The 23048-nt window shown below is 37.2% G+C and overlaps 1 protein-coding gene across 1 annotated transcript in view; it reads left to right on the top strand.

The window, feature by feature from the left end:
• Window positions 1–23048, top strand: part of CTNND2 (catenin delta 2) — a 256541-nt gene that overhangs the window by 168836 nt on the left and 64657 nt on the right. The window contains 3 exon segments of the mRNA XM_032219498.1: window positions 17597–17770; window positions 21084–21171; window positions 21174–21233. Coding sequence (XP_032075389.1) covers window positions 17597–17770; window positions 21084–21171; window positions 21174–21233 — 322 coding nt within the window.

The raw sequence follows: 23048 nt of genomic DNA, 5'->3' as shown, positions 1-23048 counted from the left end.
CCACCGCTTCCTTCAGAGGTTGCGGGAAAGATCCCTCCTGCAAAGACGAGTTCCTAATCCTCTGGAGCCAGCCTCGTGTTACCTCCCTGCTGGTCGATACCAGCCAAGAGGGACACGGATCCAGCAAACAGGTAGAGGCACTCATCGCTCCCATGGCCTTGTCCACTTCCTCAGGGGTGACAAGCTGGAACTCATTCCAGGAAATCTGAGCAAGACCCTCCCTCGGCATCTCCGCTGGTACTTTTCAAATGGAGTCAAGGATATATTGCTACTCTGAGTTGCAGTGTATTAGGGAGCCAGCTTGGGAGCATGATTACAAGTCCAGGTTAGAAACTGGGAGATCATAAATTCTAGGCCTGCTTTGTATGAGATGAGGTATATAATATTGCGGCAGCATGAAAGAAATGATGACTTCATGAAATTTCTTTATGCTTATGGAATGACTTTTTGCCTTTGGAAAGGACTTCTTCTTTCAGTTGCAGTGTTATGTTAACAGGTCAAAATGGCAGTGTGCCAGGAAATTCCTAATAAACTCTGTCAAAGGTGATAAATCACATAATCTAATTTCGGGAAGGGGAAACATTGGAACCAATCATATTAAACCTAAGCCTGAAGGGGCATTTGACCAGATGAAGATTGACAGCAATAAGTTAACAAAGTAATAACTAACAAAGGAGAATAGCTTCTCCCCCCCCCACTTCACCTCTCCCAGCTGATCCTTATGCATGGAGGTGTGTGTGTGTGCGTGCATATTCAGACAACTCATGTGCATGAGGATCCCAGAACTGGAAACATTAATTTATTTTTAATAGAGCCCATTTATTTTCAGAATATTTCTAAACATTTCAGAAAGTTTAAAATTACTAGAGCAGTTTTAAATTTATATTGGAAAAAAAATAAGGTATCTAAAATATTTCTCATTCATTTAGCAAAAAGAAAAAAATCCCATTGTCTTAAATCTTATGAATCAGAACCACAGATACAAATTATAAACATTGTACTTCTTGTGTCTATGACCAAGTGCCCACAGTCATTGTAAGAAAGGTTTTCTCGGTATAGTACATTGTTCATAAGATCCTTGTTTAATACCAGACCATACCAGTCTATTTATAGATTGATTTAATAATCTCTTGCATTTGAAAAATAAACTCAAATGATATTTTAGGATTTAGGGTTTTTTCCCCCAGATTATTGTTGGCAAAGGCAGAGAAGATTCAGGGAACTCCCCATTTTAGAATCATAGAAACGGAAGAGGCTGTTTAACCAATTTCCTGTACAGTGCACAAAGGTAGAGAGCCGAGGTGGCGCAGTGGGTAGAGTGCTGTACTGCAGCCACTTCAGCTGACTGTTATCTGCAGTACAGCGGTTCAAATCTCACCGGCTCAGGGTTGATTCAGCCTTCCATCCTTCCGAGGTGGGTGAAATGAGGACCCAGACTATGGGGGCGATATGCTGACTCTGTAAACCACTTAGAGAGGGCTGAAAGCCCCGTGAAGCGGTATATAAGTCTAACTGCTATTGCTATTGCTATTGATGTAAAGTATCCATCTACCTGAATACATCTAATAAAGAGTAGACCATTGTCACCTTAGATAATTGGTTGACCTGTCAAACTGCTTTTGCATCAATAAACTTTTTTCTATGGTTTCTCTCTTGAGACAAATCTCAAACTAGTTCAGTTTTAAGGAAAAAAAATAGAATAATAAAATTCTGAAGATATCATTAATCTCCCCAAAATATGTTTTTATGAAAAAAGAATTTAACCTCTTTTAGATTTCTGGAATTTTGCATATCATTACACACAAAATGTGACCAAAGTTTTATATGTATCTGACTGTTTAAAAGAAGCCAGAAAAAAAATAACTGCAATGTTTAGCATTTGTTTTATTTATTTTATGGTTATGTCAAGACAGAATCTGCCAATGTGAAATGTAGTCATTCCACTCATTCAATCAGTTCAATTAAAGAGATAAGTAGAGCAAGTTATTTCATTTAACAAACAATATAAATCTTAAAAAGATTAGCTCATGTTTCTTTTATTTTAATTTAAATTATTAAATTAAAATGAAAAGGAGAGAATAAATGAAATGAATAATGAACAAAATGAATAAGAGATTATTGATTACATTATCAATCAAGCTCATGTAAACATTGATTAATTAAAAATGTAATAAAAATATATATTTTCCACATTCAAAAGCCTCTCTTGATACTACAAAATAATAAAATTTCTAAACCACGCTTTCAAACTTTATGCTTTAAACCTGGATTCAAAACTTCAGGCTTTATTATTCAATGCAGAGATGTTATTAACTTCTTCTTTTTTATTTCCTTTGTCTCAATATATTTTAGACTGTGTTTGTTAAAAATCTATACCGTTTACGGGCTCTGGGAAGTTGGGGGGGAAGGGAGGTGGGGTGTTAGGGGGGAGGGGGGATATATAGTATGTGCTAGATTTTAAAGTAACGTGACGGCACTTGTATACTGTTGCTCTTTAATTCCACTGTAAAAATAGGACAAGCTGAATATATTAATAGATTGTAGAAATACACCGAAGGGAGGAGTAGCGGGATAGAAGAAAGAGGGGTAGCGAGGGTGGGAGAGGGGACTGGAGGGAGGGTGAGAAGGAAGGGAGGGAGTGTATCGGGAGACAGGAGTGGTAGAGGGGGAGAGGAAGTAGGGTAGAGGGGAATGATGGAGGGAAGAAGGAAAGTTGGAGGGGGGGGCGAAAGAAAGAGTGTATGGAGGGTCGAAGAGGTACATTGGGTTTCTATTTTGGGGGGGTATTGTCGACAAGAGGAATGGCTGTGTTTATTGTTTAATGTTATATGGCCCCGGTTATGCACAATATATATGTGACTGTACGAAAATGAAATGGAAAATTAAAAACACATTTACAATGAAAAAAACAAACAAACTTCAGACTTTATTCTAAGCAGACTCACTAAAAAGGCATCATTCTCATTCACTTTTGCATCTTCAATTGATCCAGTTACTCTTTTCTGCCTGGTGTTTTCCATGACTGGACAAAGCAGGTATTCTTTTTTTCTATCAGATTTTATGACAGAATACCAGGCCATTTATCCATCTGAATAATGAGCTGAGCCTGAAACCCAAGTGGGTCATCCACCACCACAGTGATCCCAAATTCACAAGGGAGCCTACAACAGAATGAATGAAGAGGAAAGTATTCAGCATTTTGGCTACATCAAAGGGCAGACCTGTTAGAAGAGAACCATAATGGGAATATTGTTTGTGGAATAGAGTTCATGATTATAAAGGCTCCGAAATGACAAAGTTGAGTCATTTTGCCATGAGAGGTTAGCCCATAATTCTTTCATGTAGTATTTGAGATGTACTTTACCAATTACTGGAAGTGCTACAATTATCATACTTTAAAATGGCCCAAAAAGGTACTGAATCTAAGAAGGCAATTGCTTTCCTACTTCGGCATGCCGCATATTTAATTTTTTGTTTTGTATGGAAGTAAATGAAAGAAACAACTAGTCTTATATTTTTATGCAGAGTCCCTTTGTATCTTGGCAGGACCCATGGGAAACACTTATATTCTCTGGAAAATATATGCAAAAATTAAGAATATCTAAAAGGAAGCAAGTACTTTTTCTCAGAATTGTGTATTATGGTCTTGAACACATGTAATATTCATATTCTAAAATCTAATGAATAATTCAGTGGACTTAATGCAGTTTGTGCAAAATAATGGTGATATGAATGGCATTTATAAACACACCAGTGTTTCTGATACTCTTCTGATTTTACTTTAGATTTATTATCATCTTTAATTTTTATTAAACATGTAAGCCAACTCAAAATAATATTTTTATTCGAGATGACCCTCCAGAAATCACTGTGACCTTCAGTTATATCTCTTGTAATGAGTCATAAGTTATAACATTTCTGAAGTAAGAGGAAATAAACTTGAGTGTGCAAGATAGATAGGCTATAAATCATAATGCAAGAGAGGATAAAAATCCAAATTATTAATATTAGCATTCCCTCACTGACTGAGGGTTCTCAGATGAGAAAGCAGGTTAAATATTGCTTCCTAGATAGATAGATAGATAGATAGATAGATAGATAGATAGATAGATAGATAGATAGATAGATAGATAGATAGATAGATAGATAGATAGATAGATGATAGACAGACAGATAGATGGATAGATAGATGGATGGATGGATGGATGGATGGATGGATGGATGGATGGATGGATGGATGGATGTACAAATAGCCTCTGATCTCTGCATTTGTACAGAATAATGAATTTTGTATCATTCAAAAACAAGCAGACTGATCTTAGCAGCTTCTGCTTCCAGACAGTTTTTAAAAGTTTTCAACTTTCAACAAAGTACTATGTTGTTATCAGTTTTACAGTATTTGGTCTATTTCAACACCTCCAAGAATGTAATTTCTGGGATGTTTTCCCTGTCAGTGATTTCATTGTGTTGTTTAGACCATCATCACAATATAACTCGTGGCTTCTAGATTAATAGCAAAAACCCAGCTCTCTCCTCGCAGCTTGTTCCCTTACCAACTGTTTTATATTGTCATATTGCTGTATTCTCATTGTTTTGTTTTTCATTATTTTTTATTGTTTCCATACTTGGTTATTTTTATGTTTACGCTTCTTTTCATTTCTCCATTTTTATTGTTGTAAGCCACATAGGGTAGCCCCATGGCAAAGTGGGCAGCAAATAAATTTAACAAACAAATAAATAAATAACATCTATTTGGGAAGAAATATTAGATACCATCAGTTTATTTTGCATTCTTTCTACTTTCTACATTTTAAAACGGATACCATAGATATTATATACAACAGAAAGAACTAGAAAATCATTTCCTTTTCTGAAATTCTAATGAATAAATTGACTTGAATGTTTTGCTATTAAAGGACAAGAAGAAATGTGTTGCTTATTGTCTGAGCTTGTATTAACATTACTATTACACTTTAGATAAATTATTTCTCAAGAACAACTTGAAATATAATGAAGATCTAGTCTATTTAATAAAATTGGCTGAGAGAGGGGACAATCCAGAATGGATGTGATAAGGGCTTGATATCTGAACTGGAGGAATTGAGGAGTAGCACATTGCAATGTTATCTAACAAAGCAGAAAGAGTGATTTCAATCTATGTGGAAGCCCACCACATCCCTTGTGAATTTAGCCTTGAACCTGGATAGTTTTATCAGTGACGAGGAATCCTTCTATATTCCAAAGTCTATTACACCGATTCTGCCTGTTTCTGAAGATTATGCAGTCATGATATGCTTCTTAATTACATGCTCTTTGATCTGCTATGTTGCACTTTGTATGAGGGACTCTTTGAAACAGCTTCATTTCAAAGATTTTTAACTGATTTAGAATACTATAGCCAAAATGCAACCTGGGTTATTATAGGGAGCGTTTTGCCATTCTAACATTAGTTAGAGGTCATTTGGATACTGAATATGATTGTTCCTTAATTCCACAATCTAAAAGCTTTCTGATCAGACTACTTAAAAAAAAACATATAAAGCATATATAGTTAAAAAATAGAATGACGCATATTTATAATTTTCTATAGTTTTCTTTATCTAGAGACATGGCACTTTTGTTTCATAAACAATATCTTGGATAGATAGTATGTCAAAGTTTTCCAAAGCACATCTGTTGTGTGGCTTTTTAATGTATATTGTAGAATGATGATATGCATAATATGAATGAATTTTGGTTATGTTGCTTTCTTCTTGACTCTATTAGCTCTTAGCATTTAAAGCTCTTAATACCTTAAAGTATAAAATTAAATCCTTATAATACAAGAACATTGAGAATATTACAAGCTCAAATTTCAGTCTGGTTTTCCAGAATCAATTGTCGGGGAGAATGCAGACAGGGAAATTACCACAGAGAGTTGTAGCTATTCCTTATTCAGAAATATTTCCAAAATAAAACTTGAACCAAAATGCATCACAATATCTTTAATTTTTGAAATATTGACACACTAGATTCCTACTTGAGTCTTGAAGAAGGAAAATAGCATGAACACATCAGGAAGATGGGATGTAATTCTACTTCTCATAATGCATAGTCCCAAAATGGGAAATAACTGTTCTAGAAGTATTGCTAAGAATTTGTTGTTTGGGCAAAGGCACAAACTTAACATTCAACAAGAAATAGTCATATTTATTTGCAAGAATTATCCAACCTAGAGCGGCTCAAGGTTGACTCAGCCTCTCAACCTTCCGAGGTGGGTAAAATGAGGACACAGATTGTTGGGGGCAATATGTTGACTCTGTAAACTGCTTAGAGTGATCTGGAAAGCACTGTGAAGCGGTATATAAATCTAACTAATCTAATCTAAAGCACTCACACAAAATGTTCACTGCTATATGGTCTATAAGTCACTACCCTAGAGAAAATCATGACTTTTCTTTTTGAACCATGATTGTTTAATGGTCTTGTTTTTGGAACAGTTGTTATATCATCCTCCACAGCTGGCATATAAATACATCGTAACACTTATAATGATGAAGTGATTATATTATCATAGACTCCAGTGGGTTTGAAGTGAGGTTCATTGTTCTACAAAGCAGAAGATTTAGAAATAAATTGTGATAAGATATAAACATTCATTTTTGTGAAGCATCTCATATCTAGAAGTTGAACTAGGAGGGTTCAAATACTTGAGAATAGTCTTTCATGTCTCTGGTAGACAGAGGGCACACTTAGACTCTGTATTTCATAGTCAGATCTGGCCATACAAGTCTTTTATTGCTCTAAAGATGCTCTATATGCACCAGCAGTGCTTATATTATTTATCGCCAAAGCTTTCATGCAGCTGCTTTATGGAGCTCACATACATTCCATAATAATCATGCAGCTTTGGAGTTTCTGCAGTCATAGTTTCTGAAGAAAATATTCCAAATACTTCAGTCTGTCCCAGATATGCTTTTGCATAGAATAATTCGGGTGATCAACATAAAAACTGCAATATGGCATTTTTTTAAATTATTGGTTAAAATTATTCTTTTTCCATACTGGTTTGGATTCTTTAATTTTAACAGACATTTTTCTTACTACTGAGAGTGATTGTGTTATATGAAAGCTGAACAAAGCATTGTACCAGCATTTTGGCATACCCTGGCCATTATAATCCAGTTAGGAAATTATTAAAATTGGAAAAATTAAGACATTTGATTCTTAATCTCACCATTTATATTGCTTACCATTAGTAGTTTATATTTTTTCTTCATTGGTTTAATCTTGCAATTGTTTATTTGGGACTGTATAATTTATTATAGATGTTCATAAGCCTTATGAAATAATCAATTGTAATAGGTAAAAAAATTGAATGCATGAATGATAGAATGAAATACTCCAACTGCCAAAAAGGATTTAACTTTGGAATCAGTTTATTAGTTCCTGCAGCTAGATATTTAAGTCAATATTTAAATATGAAAGTACGAGATAATAATGGCATTAGCATGTTTTAATGTATTACCAACAGTAATACTAGAAGGCAGATATGGAAACTTCACATATCTAACCATCTTTGTCTGTGTGAAATTATTTGTGGAGACTTGTTCATCTTTTCTTATGTTATTTTCTATATTGTCATCTCTTCACAATGTATATTCTTGCTAATAATTAAATTATCAAAGCACTCAGAATTTGTTCTACCTTCAGTATCTACTGTCAGATAGAAATGAATCTTTTAAAATGTGTCTAAATATTATTACAGGTTCTGTAGAATCCATAATGCAATTACTGCTTAGTATCAATATTTTTAACAATTTTATTAATTCTATACCCTGTTTCCCCCAAAATAAGACCTCCCAGGATAATAAGCCCAATCGGGCTTTTGAGTCCATGTGCTAAAATAAGCCCTCCCCCAAAAATAAGCCCTCTCTGAAAATATTGCAACGCAGCAGCAGCCATGAGGTAAAGCCGTTAAAACCTGGCCGTTAAAACCTGGCTGTGTTGGCAGGCCTGGGGTCAATGAGTTCCCTTCCCCTCTCGAATCGTGTGGCTGTTGGTTGTTTTATATGCCCTGTACTTTTTGTGTAGTTTTTGTGTTTCCCTTCCCCTCCTTGGGTTTGTGTGCCACCCTGAGTCCCGCTGGGAATAAAATGAAACTCGAAACTTGAAACTCGAAACCACATTCGCTGCCTCAAAAATAATAAGACCTCCCCGAAAATAAGCCCAAGCTCTTATTTAGGGGGTCAAAAGAAAATAAGACCCCGTCTTATTTTCGGGAAAACACGGTAGTTTTGGTGTTTGACTGAAGTAATAAAGGGAAACGTTGAATTTATTACTAGGTTTGAGATAATAATGATCACAGGAAGAATGTATTAACATATTATTTTGAGGTGATGTTTTTCTACTTTGTAAGCCTTTCCCAAAGATTCAATTAGTTATTTTAAATCAATCTCTTCTTCAACACCTCACATAGACTTCAGTCTCCCTCTTTATGAACAATATGCAGCAAGTTTTGGAAACATTATGCTCTCTCGATTTTGTGGCTCACAGCACTTTTATTTTTAGCCATTCTGGCTTCTTTGCTTAGAATTGTAATTCAGCAGTATCTGGCAATTCATTGACTTAGCTTTCCCCGTACCTCAATTTTCTGTGAAGGGTTGAAAGTTCTCCGTGTGAGCAATCAATTAGACACAATATATCACACTTAAGAAGGATGTATAGTTTTGTGCTGTTGGAAAAAAAGCAAGATTGCCTGAAATGGCTGTGCTGTGCAAATAGAAACTACCACCCCATTAAATTGAAACTGAATCAGAGAAAATTTAAGCAAACATTTATCTCTTTAGCAAAACCTTTTAAAATAAATGAATAAGCAAAATAATCTTTTCTCCATGATGCTTTTATTAATTCAGTTAGGCTTCACTGGTCACTTTTGACTAAAGGCCACATTTGACCAGCTATCCCGGTAAGCCTTTATATTGACATCTTAAATTATGGGTAAGGTGCTGTTAAGGTGATTTGAAGACAAGTTATTATAATACTTGATTTAATTTGAGTTATTACTTGGGAATAACCCAAGGTCACATCGAGTTGGACAATGTCTAAATTAAATTAAATACATGGAAATCTTCTTTTCCCCTATGATTACAGAAAAGACTTAAAATTTATGTATGTGAAAAACACAGGGGAATGCATTGTCTTGGCCAACAGTATGATTCCATACTGCAAACATTTTCCATTATTGGTCCACCTCCCACGCATAGAAAGAGGCATTTATAGATTTCTGCATACTAGAATGGATTGTTCTCTTACTTTTCATATATGAAATATACCTAATTTACCTAAATTGTGATCTTCCCTTTTTTCATTGTACTCATTGATAGAGATTACATAGACAAAGTTAGTCATAGCACAAGAGTTTGATTAGATTCCAGATTCTTAACATCAACATGCCCCGGCCCTTTTGAACGATCTATCCCCTGAGATCCGGACCATCCCCACTCTCTTGGCCTTCCGTAAGTCTGTTAAGACCTGGCTGTTCCGGCAGGCCTGGGGCTGTTGATCTTGATTGAACTTCAGCCCCCATTAAAATTGAGTGCGTGTTGGGGGGCGTGGCCTGTTGCCGAGGAGGGCTCCACCGAGCTCCTCAGAGATCTGGTCTGTATATCTAAATAAGATCATAGATAGCACCCCTTTTTGGCAAAAAAAGGGGCAGGGAGTAGCTCTGTAGGCGAGGGTCTATTCGTAAGCCACAGCCTTTTTTCTTTTTTTTGGCTGTGGACAGAGATTAGATCCAGCCGGAGCAGAGCTTTTATCTCCAGCCAGTTCTTCTCAGCTGCCTTTTTTTTTTTTGGCAGCCCCAGACAGGCTAGCCCCCCCCCCCCAGGACAAAACAAAGTTTTTTCAAGCTAGAATTGATACGGGCGGGTCCCACCCCTGTGAGATTTATGCTTTTATTACTATCTTAAATACCAGCACCATCTGTCTTAGAGACTTCTTTGTCTAAATGGACTTCAAAATGGCGATTTCTCTCCGTGGATGATTGATAGTGGATGTACTTAGCCGGTTTTAACCTTCCTGCAGACCGCTCCTTAACAAAATAAACTCTTCTTCTTGGAAATAGAGGGGAGCAAAGCACTGCTTACTTGTTATTTATTATGGCACCCAGGTCAAAGAAGCGTCTTGCTACAAATGTGTCTAAAGAATTTAAAGAATTTTTACTGGAACCACAGCCTTTGTCTCCTATGCCCTCTACTGGAGAATTTCTAACACAGGAATATTTCTTTAAAATGTTTAATGCCTTTAAACAAGAAATTAAGGAATTTGTATTGGAACTATATGATGATTTAAAGTCTAAAGTTAATCAAATGAAGGCGATACGTTTGCAGCCGTGTCTACCCTGTCAGATTACTCTGCTGAAATAGAGAACAAATTGGAAAGTTTGGAGAAGGCTAATTTTAATTTGACTACCAATATTCAAATTTTACAACAAAAAATTAGAGACACTGAACAACAGCTTATGATGATAAATTTTAATAGGAAGGCATTTGCAATAAGAGTCAGAGGATTCCGTGAAAAGGAGCAAGAGAATTTGAAACAGACCTTTGCTGAAGCCTTCAGCGATGCGGTGGGAAGCCCGGGACTTAACTTTGATTGGCAGATTCGGAAAATCTATCGCCAGAACTTATTGATAGCGGAACAGCGACAGCTCCCGAGGGACATAATTATACATTTCTCTACAAAAGAATCTAGAAATGCGATTGTGCAAAAGTTTTATAATAACAGTCTCCGAGTTGATGGCCAGAACGTGATTGTCTTCAAAGAAATACCTTTCCAGATGTTAAAGGCAAGAAGGGATTACACCTTTTTAACTAAGGAGCTTAGGAGTCAACAGATTCGATACAGATGGGAGGCCCCTGCCGGCATCACGGTTACACTTGAGAATCAAAGATTTCGTCTTAAACTGTTCGGAGGCTCAAGATTTCTATTGCAGGATTCTGAAGGCGGGACTTCCTGACTCGCTTGGAAGAGAGGAGAGACAAGCGGAAGGAGAAGGCAAACGGCAGGCCATGTGGTTGCAAGATGGAGGGGGTAGCCCCTCCTCCCTCGGAGAAGCAGAAAAACGGAGATCGAGAATTTAGACATTTTAAAATACTCGCCAAAGTTGAGGACTGAATGGGGGTTTGAGACCTCTCTCCGGTAGAAAAAACGGACTAATCTTATTAGAAGGGAAAGCTGGGGAAACTACTTTGAGCTAGATTTTAAATTAACGTTAGCATAATTTGATAGTGGTAAACATCAGACAAGCAAGGGATGAGGGTAAAATATATGTGGAATGATTTACGTTGTTTAAGGCTTATTAGAACAGAAAGCCGGTTGGGATTATCTTAAGATAAGTGTAAAAAGAATGCGGAACAATTTATGTTGTTTAAACTTTGTTAGAAGGGACTATTTTAAAACAGAAGGTTAACTGACTCTTGCTGAAAGTATTGTTTGAATATGTGGAATGATCCATGCTATTTAACTTTTATTAGAAGGGAAAGTTGGTTGAAATTGCTTTGAGTTGGATTTTAAACAAATGCTAGTATAAATTTGATAGTGGTAAATATTAGACAAGTAAGGGATGAGGGTAAAATGCATGTGGAATGAACTACGTTATTTAAATCCTATCAGAAGAGAAAGTCGGTTGGAATTATCTTAAGATAGAAATTGATTTCTGTGTAAAGTAATATTTGATCTACGCTGCTTAATTTTACTAAGAAGGGGAAGCTTGGCTAGATTATTTTGAATTACTGTTTGAAAAGGAGGTTAAGAAAGATCACTTACGCTGTTTAATTTTACTAGAAGGGAAAGTTTGATTACTCTTCTGTAAAGTCATATTTGAATATGTGGCATGAACCACGTTGCTTAAATCTTATCGGAAGGGATCATGAGGTTTAGGAAGAGGAACGGGAGAGTCTACAGAAGGTTGGGGTAAATAGCAAAGAAGTAAGAGACGAGAATAAAATATAGATAGAATGATTTATACTATTTAGCATAGATAAAGATGGGGGCTGAGATCAACACAAAGAGTGGTTTCTTTTTTTTTTCTTCTTTTTTCTTTTCTCATTTTTTTCTCTCTTCTTTTTTTTCTGTTTTTCTTTCTTTTGACATATTACTTTTATTTTTTAATCCATATGTATACAAGATATTTTAGACAGAAGGTAGTGCCAGGTGTGGGCCCTGGGAAGTCGGGAGGATTGGGGATGGGGATTTGTGGGGGGGGGTGGGGGGGTGTTAAAATAGTCTTAATAAAATAAGAATGTATTTATATACGGTGGTTTTTCTTTCTTTTATTTTTTTTTATTTTTTTTTATTTTATTTTTTCCTTGGTTCATTTTACTTTATCAGATCAACAACACTCGAATAAAGGCATACACCAAGGAGGGAGGTAGAGGGAAAGAAGAGGGAGGAGTAAGGAAGGAGTAAGGGGAATGTAAGGAGGGTGTCTGGGGAGTAAGGGAGAAATGTTTGTGGGGAAAGGGAAGTAGGAGGGGAGTGTTAGAGGGAGAAAGGAAAGTTGGAGGGGGTAGATGGGGTGTATGGAGGATGGAAGGGTTAGGTGGGGTTGTGAATGAGAGTTGTGTTTCCTTTTTATTTGTTCGTTTTTATTCCCTTTTTTTTTCTTTCTTATAGTAAATACCCTGTATATAAGTGATTGCAAATGGAATGTGAAAAATGAATAAAATATATTTATAAAGAAAAATTGAGTGCGTGTTGGTTTTGTTTTTAAGTCTCTGTCTTGTATTTTAAAATATTTTAAAATATTTTTAACTGCTTTTATGTAAGCCGCCGGAGTCCTTCGGGATTGGGCGGCATACAAATCTATTAAAATTACAAAATTACAAATTACAAAGCATGCAACACAAATCCATAAGGAATTGTTGTATATATGACTGCATATTTAACATTTGTCCTATTACTTTTCATTTATTTTAAAAGATTCATTCCCTTATTATCCCTCTATTTAGTCTGAAACTGAAATTGATTAGCAGGTTAATCTTCTTATCATAAACGATTTAATAGCTTAGAATGTTCATCATGCGTTGCTTATGGGAGCTCAATGGTAGCATTCCAAAAGTCAACCTTATGTAGCAGCAGTGAAGAGTATGTAGCTCTAGAAATGTTGGATTACAATTCCTAATCAAGATAATTAATGATAAAAGGTGCAGAATGCAATATCTGAAGGGCCTTGCCATTGTGAATTCCCAGCAGGGGCTAAATCCCTAAAATATCTAGTTGTATGATTTCTCTTATTGAGATATTTCTAACTCCCCTTTGTATTAAGAATCAGAATTATCCTCATTAGAAGCTTTCTGTCTCATATTCTGGCTAAAACTGATTTTCCAATTATGGATCTTAGCTTCCCTGATTCTACAAGAAAGGTTTGCATCATCCTAGAACAGGAATGAAAGTGGACAGGATGGCTTATCAACTTAATATTGGCTTCACTCTACCTGAAGAGTTTTAAGGTGAAGCTAAAATGAGGTATTTCGATACTGATTTCCAGAAAGATTGGAATTCCTTCTTAATGGTGGTGGCTTCCCGGGAGGCTGTTCATACCAGCTAATTATTATTCAACCTCTTGAGCATGTGCACGGAGAGACTGTTCGCTGGCCAAATTCATTCTCCAGCCTTCCACACTCCCAAAGGGCGATATTGCAACCTTCCAATGCATGACTACCTTACATCTTAAAGGAAGAAATTAATTAGTCACATATGTTTTATTGAGATGCCTATTCTATGCAGTCTGAACCCCAATCCTATTTATCACCAAAATTTTATACATCCGATGAAGCTGAATCTATCTATACTTGTTGGTGTCAGCGTTCCAAATACCATGCAGAATTAAATCAGAGTCAAAGGCAAACACTATGCTTAAAGTTCCAATTTATAAGACAGGCAGGTTGGCATCATCCTGTGGGGTTTCCAACTCTGGAAGTTACATCAGAATCCCACCCAGTTAAAAGTTCATGATCTTGTCCCACACCCACAATCCATCACATGGTTCAATCTTCTTCCACGCTGGCGTCTACGGCCACTTGCTTCTAGTGCCAGGTGTGAAAGTGCAGAGACAAAGGATGACCTTGACTTCTAGTAAAGAATGAAAAACAATACATTCCACAATCCTACTCCTTCTATCCCCCCTCCCATCGACTATACTTAAAGAAACAGCATAATGAAATAAGAGAAAGGGTGGCAGGCCAGAATTCTAAAAGGAATATAAATGCAGGCTTGACAGTGGTTTATGACTAGATACCTCCAGATGAGTTGTTTACATTTTCTTCTATCGCAGATTGTTGCTTGAAAACATATGATGTACTCTGACTATATATGTTGTGTGTGTGTGTGTGTGTGTGTGTGTGTGTGTGATGTATAAGTGGGTGTGTCTGTACAGTCTGGAGGCCTCCAGTTCACTTGCTTGAGTATTAGTTCTGTTTCCTTTTCTTATAACCTTGATTTTTTGTCATATGAGATGAGTAGTTAAATCTGTTATAACTGAAGTTGATTTCCTTACATCATCTGTGTGAAAGGAAGGACTCTTCCTTTCCATGGACAATATTTTTATAGGAAGAAGGCAAAGGAAACCATCTTTTCTCTTCCCCTTTTCTTTTTGGAAGTTAACCCTCAGGTTCTGAAATGAACACATCCTTCTGCACATCTTTGCCCTTCTGTAAACTAAGAAGCTTTCTTCAAGCTGCAAGAAATGTTGTTTTGTTGCATCTCACCATTAAACCATCCAGCTAAGGGATAAAAGAAGTACCAACAGAACAGTGGTGGGTTTCAAAAATTGTTCAAACTACTCTGTGGGTGTGGCCTCCTTTGTGGGAGTGGCTTGCCACCTATGTGACCGGATGGGAGTGGCTTGCCGCCGCATGTGACCGGATATGAAGATGCCAACACACTTGCCAGAACCACCTTAAATTACCTCACACACAGCACTGGCATGCATAAGAATAGGATGTAAACTTGTTTTTTAAAAGGCCATCTTTGGTTTGCGTTAAAACAACTTCAACACACGCAATGTTCTGATTGCACCACAAACGCAGTAGTCATCCTTACCTTTCACAGAGGCCCTGAGTTTTATAAATATGAGCATGACAGTGTAGAATAATCATATCCAAGGACCAGTGTGGGTTTCAAAAAAAATTGGAACCTCTTCTGTAGGTGTGGCCTGCTTTCTGGGTCCACTGGTGGAACCTCTTCGAAATGGTTCGGTTAGATTTGACGAACCGGTTCTACCGCATAGGTGCGAACTGGTAGGAAACCCACCTCTGCAACAGACGCAGGGTGACACACTGTGGTGAAGTGATGTATGTGTAATTGCTGTAGAATTTGAAATTTGGTGGGGAAAAAACAAACCTGGAGAAAAACAACTTGAGGTAGTGAGAAATATTTGGGACGTCATGAGTATGAGGACAGAAGGAAGAGGTGGCCAAGGAGTAGCCTACTTAGACGGAAATTTCCCAAAGTAGCAGTAAAGAATAGAAAAGCAAAATCCTGACTGAACGTAAGTCTGTGGAGACAGCCACAGAAAAATATATTGAAAAAGAGAAGATGTGGCAGATCTTAATAGTGAACAAAAAATCTGTGGGAACATGGGAGAAGTTGACAGTTACCCAAATGGCCAAATTGAACATGACAGCATTTTTAAAAAAGAATCACTTGAATACATCTCTGGGAGAACTTTACCCCTAAAGGCACTTGAGAAATACATATTTATAAACAAATATATCAATGAAATCACAAATATGTCAGCGTTCCAAATATCATGTAGAATTAAATCAGAGTCCAAGGCAAAACGATCCTTAAAGTTCCAATTTAATAAATCAGACATCTTAGCACATCTGTGTTAATCCCAATTCTGGAAATTACATCAGAATCCCACCCAGTTAAAAGTTCATGATCTTGTCCCCACACCTACAATCCATCACATGGTCCAATCTTTTCTTCCATGCTGGCGTCTCCACCCAGCTGCTTCCAGTCAGGTGTAAAAGTGCGGAGACAAAAGATGACCTTGGCTTCTAGAAAAGAATGAAAACAATACATTCCACAATCCTACTCCTGTCTATTCCCCCCTCCCATCAACTATACTAAAGAAACAGCATAATGAAATAAGAGAAAGTGTGCAGGCCAAAATTCTAAAAGGAATATAATTGCTGGCCTGACAAAATTGTTTTAAGCTGATGATTTTACGGGTTGCTATATAACACTGATGGTTAACCTTTTCGGCACCGAGTCCCGAAACTGGAGCGCATGCGTGCAGTGGCCAGTTGCTCTTCCGGGTTTTGTTGCGTGCATGCACACTGCCCTGCTGCTCTCTTCTGGGTTCTGGTGTGCACATACAAAGATCAGCTGACCGGCATGCAGGTGCGCACTGTAACCCAGAAGAGAGCAGCTAGCTGGTGCGCATACACATGAAGAAACCCAGAAGAACAGCTGGCCACTGCACACGTGTCCACAGAGAGGGATCCGCGTGCCAGAGGTTTGCCATCAAGGCTATATAATATTCTTTTGCTCCTATCTGTATGTATTTGAAACATACTTTTTAAATTGTTTTATCATGTTTTAACTTTTATTGTTGATCCAATTGTATCGTTCTGGTGACTGAATAATCAGCCAGTCCTCTAAAACAGATATGGGGAAAGATATGAATACCTGCTCATATAGATCCTTCACTCTCATTCATAGAATGTGAAATGGAAGGTCTCTTACTTGAATGAAACATTGGACATACCCCCATTATGGCATATAATCTGCTTATTTTTTTATAACTGTACATTGCTTTGGGACTACTAATTGAAAACTAGCAAATAAGGTAGGTAGGTAGGTAGGTAGGTAGGTAATTAGGTAGGTAGATGATAGATAGATAGATAGAGAGAGAGAGAGAGAGAGAGAGAGAGATATGATAAAGCAAACTCTATTCTGGCTGCAGATTCAATATTTTTCCCTATTCTGAGAACATTCATTCCTAACCTTTCTGAAAAGATTCAGAAAAGCTTTTGCTAAGCCAGCAAAGCAGCATTTTGATGAACACAGAGGCTTCCTTTGTCCTTATTCTAAAAATGTACTTGTACTTCTTCATCATCACTAGATTCATTGTAATTATTTGCAATTAGTGTGGTCCTTAGACTGAATTTAGTTTGTTTCTTATGTTATTTAAAATCATTTTTAGTTTTTAGTTTAATCTAGATATGAGTTTGTGATGGCATCAGTCTCATTTGGCATTCATTTCCAAACAATTGAATTACATTGCTCCTAAATTGAAGACTTTCAGCCATCATAAATAAAATACAATACAATAGCAAAGTTGGAAGGGACCTTGGAGGTTTTCTAGTCCAACCCCCTGCCCAGCCAGGAAACCCTATACCGTTTCAGACAAATGACTATCCAACATCTTCTTAAAATAACAGATAAGAAGTTATTTAACTGTCAAAACAAATATTTCTTTGCATTAGGTGTCCTTGAGTGTGTATTAAATTCATAGGCATAGAAGTACATCTTTATATTTTAATGAAAGGTTTTCTCTTTTGCTCTGTCCTGATAACATTCCATCTTCGTTTCTTCTTTTCAGTGGGATGGAGTTGGTCCTCTCCCTGACTGTGCAGAACCACCAAAAGGAATCCAGATGCTATGGCATCCATCCATAGTCAAACCCTACCTCACACTCCTCTCTGAGTGCTCAAATCCAGATACACTGGAAGGGGCAGCTGGTGCACTACAGAATTTGGCTGCAGGTAGCTGGAAGGTATGAAATCTGCTTTCACTCTGCGCTTGGCCAGACTCTTAAATGAGCCTAGATGTCTTAATTTAAATAATTTAAAATTAATTGGAACCAGTTAAAACAATTGCTTTCCCTACTGTAAGATCAATAAGGGATTCTTGCTATTCATAATACTGCAAGCATATTGGATCTAAACTCTATTTACATTGCTAGTGATTCATATTAAAAATACAGGAGCCAAATTCCCTCCTTTAAACCTGTTCGTTTGCTTGAGTTAAATAAAACCGTTTCATTGTGAAGATACCCAATTATATTTAGCACCAATTAACATCCTCGCTGACAGCTTTACGAAATTATCAAGAACAGATGAAAAAAATTGAGTTAGGTTCCTTATCTGAGATTGAGAAACAACCTTAAGCTGCTCTGTTGACTAAATGTGAAGCAGGAAACCCTTCCTTAAAACTTAATTAGTTTCACTTCAAGATGTATGGGCTCAGGTAGTAGAACTATGATGTGATTTAATTTATTTGTTTCCGTATTATGCCAGCGTGTTTTATTTATGCTATGCTGTTAGTTCTATATACTAATCTATATGGACCAGGCAGTAGAAGACATGATTTATCCTGCTACAGCTTGCTAAAAGTAGCCTATATATCAATAAGATGCATGGCTTGTCATGTCCAAGGTAAGCATGTCTTACCAAACAATCTTTCTTGAAATGGGAGCTTGACAAGCAAAATTGGTACAACTGAGCAGTGAATGAAATAATCTGCTTTTTTCCCGAAAATTCATATCGAATAAGCAGTGTTACCTTAAGCTTTTTCATCCTGTCTTGTCAATTTGCCTACAATGTGTTTGACCCTGGAGGATGCTCTGTCCTGAAGGGAGAAAAATGCCTAATTATAGATAGACTTATGTGGCCTTTGCTGAAGCAATGAAATTTTAATCTGCCACTTGCCAATAAGGGGGGGCTTTTTTATGAGGTAAAAATATTTATTTACAGCAGTCCAATTGCAAATAAAGCTTCCTTCATGTTAGCCAGAACATTTCTTTGAGATTAAATACTTGCTAGGGACAAGTCAGCAAAAGTTATGATATGCGGTAACAGTATCATTAGCAAAAAGTGCAAGTTCTTTCAGATATGTATGTGCATCTGAAAATATTTAGGCTCAGTGATGGAAGGAAATGCAAAATTGCATGTGTTCATTTCCCTCCCTCAAGAAATTACATGTTTATATGACCTTTGGGGTAAAATACCTTATTCTCTGGTTAGTTAAGCTGGTTGGTTTCCTGGCAAGTAAATGGTGTGGAAGGTCCAGATACTCTAAAAATGTGTTAATTGGAAATGCAGACAGCCTCATGGATACTCTCATGTTGATTTTTTCGGGGAGGGGGGAGTAAAAAAAAACTCTCCAATTTACTTCATGTTCAGCTTTGTTGACTAAGATTGCTAGATGATGTAGTTCAATCTATGGCAAGGGTGAAATGGTGGTGAAAGAGGGCATTACCCTTCTGAACATGCCTTTGTCACTTTGCCATTCTTGGTATATAATGGTGATAGGTTGTGTAATACTTTCCTTGTGCCACTTCCCACTTTGCTGGACGAAGCAAATGCTTGGGCCAGGCTTCTTCTCCTTCACGCCAGTTGTGTGAGAGATGGGACTCTCCTGTCTGTAACTTGTGCATATAACACTTACAAAAGGGAAACAATATCTCAACTCCATGGCTATAGTAGTATAAACCATGTAGCCAGAGACCAGTAGCCATTTCTCATTTTGAGGTGATCCAAACAAAGCTTTGATGATTGACACACTAATTTTAAGTTAAATATTATCTCTTGAGCATTTACCTGTCGTAACTTGTGTGTATAACACTTACAAAAGGGAAACAATATCTCAACTCCATGGCTATAGTAGTATAAACCATGTAGCCAGAGACCAGTAGCCATTTCTCATTTTGAGGTGATCCAAACAAAGCTTGATGATTGACACACTAATTTTAAGTTACATATTATCTCTTGAGCATTTACCTGTCTGTAACTTGTGTGTATAACACTTACAAAAAGGGAAACAATATCTCAACTCCATGGCTATAGTAGTATAACCATGTAGCCAGAGACCAGTAGCCATTTCTCATTTTGAGGTGATCCAAACAAAGCTTTGATGATTGACACACTAATTTTAAGTTAAATATTATCTCTTGAGCATTTACCTGTCTGTAACTTGTGTGTATAACACTTACAAAAAGGGAAACAATATCTCAACTCCATGGCTATAGTAGTATAAACCATGTAGCCAGAGACCAGTAGCCATTTCTCATTTGAGGTGATCCAAACAAAGCTTTGATGATTGACACACTAATTTTAAGTTAAATATTATCTCTTGAGCATTTATCTGTCCTGTAACTTGTGTGTATAACACTTACAAAAAGGGAAACAATATCTCAACTCCATGGCTATAGTAGTATAAACCATGTAGCCAGAGACCAGTAGCCATTTCTCATTTTGAGGTGATCCAAACAAAGCTTTGATGATTGACACATTAATTTTAAGTTAAATGTTAAAGTTAAATATTTCTTTTATTCTTAAGTAACAATTGGGTAGCATACGGCCCTAGACTTTCCTGGAGAGACTGGCCATGGGCCAAATGGGTTGGATCTGAGATTCTCAGATAGAACAAAAGATGTACGAATGAAGTCGCAGAAGGGCAATGAATCTCTGATTCAAAAATCCCTGGAAACTGTTAGGAGACACATTCAAAATATCAAACCTCATGAAGCAGTCTAAATGGTTCACCGACAAATGCGCGCACGACAAAAGCATGCCGACAAAACTGCGGTGAGAAAACCATGATGTCATTAGCGTGCCCACAACAGTGTGCCAACAAAAGTGTGCCATCAACAAACAACGCGAAAACAAGGTAATAACCCTAATCCTAACCCTTACCTTAACCCTAATCGCGCTTTTGTGGGCGCGGTTTTGTCGGCACGCTGTTGTGGGCGCTAATGACGGCACGGCTTTCTTGCCATGGTTTCAAAGAGCACTTCATGCTTGGGACAGCCAATATCCAACCTGATTCAAAGGGTCCTGTTGTCAGATGCCCCATACCAGGGAGCAACTGGTGCTAATTGAACAGATTCTCAGCTCCCTTCTTGATTCCCCTTTTCCTCTCCCTGGGAGGTATGGCCATGGAGATAGTACAGAGGGAGATAGTACATCATTTATATAAAATGATGACTTTTATTATTATTTTCCATTTCTAAATAACTTTTGCCATAGCCTTCAATTGATGAAACTTATCTGCTTTGTCATGTTCATTCCCCCCCTCCCTTCCTGCAGTGGTCAGTATATATCCGTGCTGCAGTACGGAAAGAAAAAGGCCTGCCTATACTAGTAGAACTTCTTCGAATAGACAATGATCGGGTGTATGTGCGGTTGCAACAGCTTTACGGAATATGGCCTTAGATGTCCGAAATAAAGAACTAATAGGTAGGTGACAACATGATATTTATTTGCTTCACCCCACGTTTGCTAAAATGTAATATAATATGTTATTCCTGCATAAGCTTAGGTGAGAAATTAAACATACTGAGCACTTTAATGTGTTAAGATACTGCCAGAATGGGATTCTTCTTGGTGAATCTTGAAAACTCTGTATGTATTTTGTGTTTTTATCTTTGGGGGGGTGACAGACACTATTTATTATGTGCAAAACTGCATGTGCTTTTGAGTTTTGTTCAAGTGCTGTAGGTTAAATCTGACAAAGGATAGAAACAGTACAAACAGATGAAAAGTTTAAGTAGAATTGGAAGGATCGCACCAGCAGGAATACTTGTTTAACTAATCTCTCTTGCATTCTCTCATACAAAGAGTTTCACATTCATCTGAAGCAGTTTTCAGGCAGTCTACAGAGATGAAAGACATTTTCCTCTCTTCTGCTAATAGGAGTGTCATTCGGCTCAACTAGAAGCAAACTCAGTGAGCTGCTTTATTGTAATATTGTATTGTAATTTTGCTTTCTTCTGGGTAATACCAACTTTTCATTTTATCCACAAGAATTGCAAATCCAAGATGGTGGCAATTTGCCATACGATCCCAGGCTAAAGCTGAGAGATCATGAATTCCAGTCCTGAACCTGGGCACAGAGTTAGCTGGGTGGCTTTGGACAGTATCTGAGCCCTGGAGGAAGGCAATAGAATATTACTTCTGAAAATCCTGCAGGGATTGTCCAAACCAATCGCCAGAAGTCAAGGCTGACTTATTTGCTTTTAAAGCTGTTGTGTAGAAGGCTGTTGATGTGTACATTTCTGTAAGACATTTTTCAATTCATGTGAAAAATATATCTGACCAATAGTATTCTGAGTTAATGTTATATATTGTATATTTTCACTACATCATACAAAGGGTTAGCTTTGTTGTAACATAAAAATAATACTTTGGGATATAGTCCTCGACTCCCAACAGTTCATTTAGTGACCAACGGCATTAAAAAAGTGAATGTCGGCATTCCACATATCATCCAGAAATAAATCAGAGTCCAAGGCAGAACTATCCTTAAACTTCCAATTTAATAAGAGAGACATGTTGGTACATCTGTGGAAACCTGAATCTGAAAGCTTCCTGGGTTTCCACCCAGTTGAAAGTTCATGATCCTGGGGAGGAGACCTGATGTCGCGACGGCATGACATGCGATCTTGGTGCTCCAAGATCGCAGTTGAATTTCTGCCACTGGATGGTCCATTTGGACCTAAACCGTCCCGCAGAGACGGTGATTGAGAAGGGCACCTCCTGCTGATCTCAGGGACACCGCAAAATCCCTGAAAGATCCAGGAATAGCCCTTTTTTTCCGGCGACAGAAACACAGCTAATGAAGCTGCTGAAGTTGGGACAGCTCCGGAATGGGAAGAAAGCAGAAAGAGAAAGTATGTCGAATTGGTGAGGAAATTTTATATTAGAGAAAGAGACTACCCAAGGAAAAAAATTAAGTTAAGATTGAAGACAGAAGACTATAGGCGGCGAGATTGATCTGCATTGAACTTAATGTGTTATCCAGTTTCTAACTTTTTTTTCACGGATGGAACTTTTGCTGGGGCTCCCTATTTTTTAAACTGAGTGGATTAATTCTTTCTTCTTCTTTTTCACTTTTGCTTATACCTATGGATTAAAATTCTTCTTTTTTTATAATGCTTGATTTGATTGATTGGATTGTTTTGATCTCCATTTAAGATTTTTTTTCTTTCTTAAGCTTGGAATATAAAGAAGATGATAAGAAGGATTATAAAGAGGGTTGTAACAACAGGAGGA

Source organism: Thamnophis elegans, chromosome 6, assembly GCF_009769535.1.
Source record: "Thamnophis elegans isolate rThaEle1 chromosome 6, rThaEle1.pri, whole genome shotgun sequence".
Classification (NCBI taxonomy): domain Eukaryota; kingdom Metazoa; phylum Chordata; class Lepidosauria; order Squamata; family Colubridae; genus Thamnophis; species Thamnophis elegans.
Note: the sequence above shows the minus strand (reverse complement) of the source record. Positions and strands in the feature narration are given on the sequence as shown.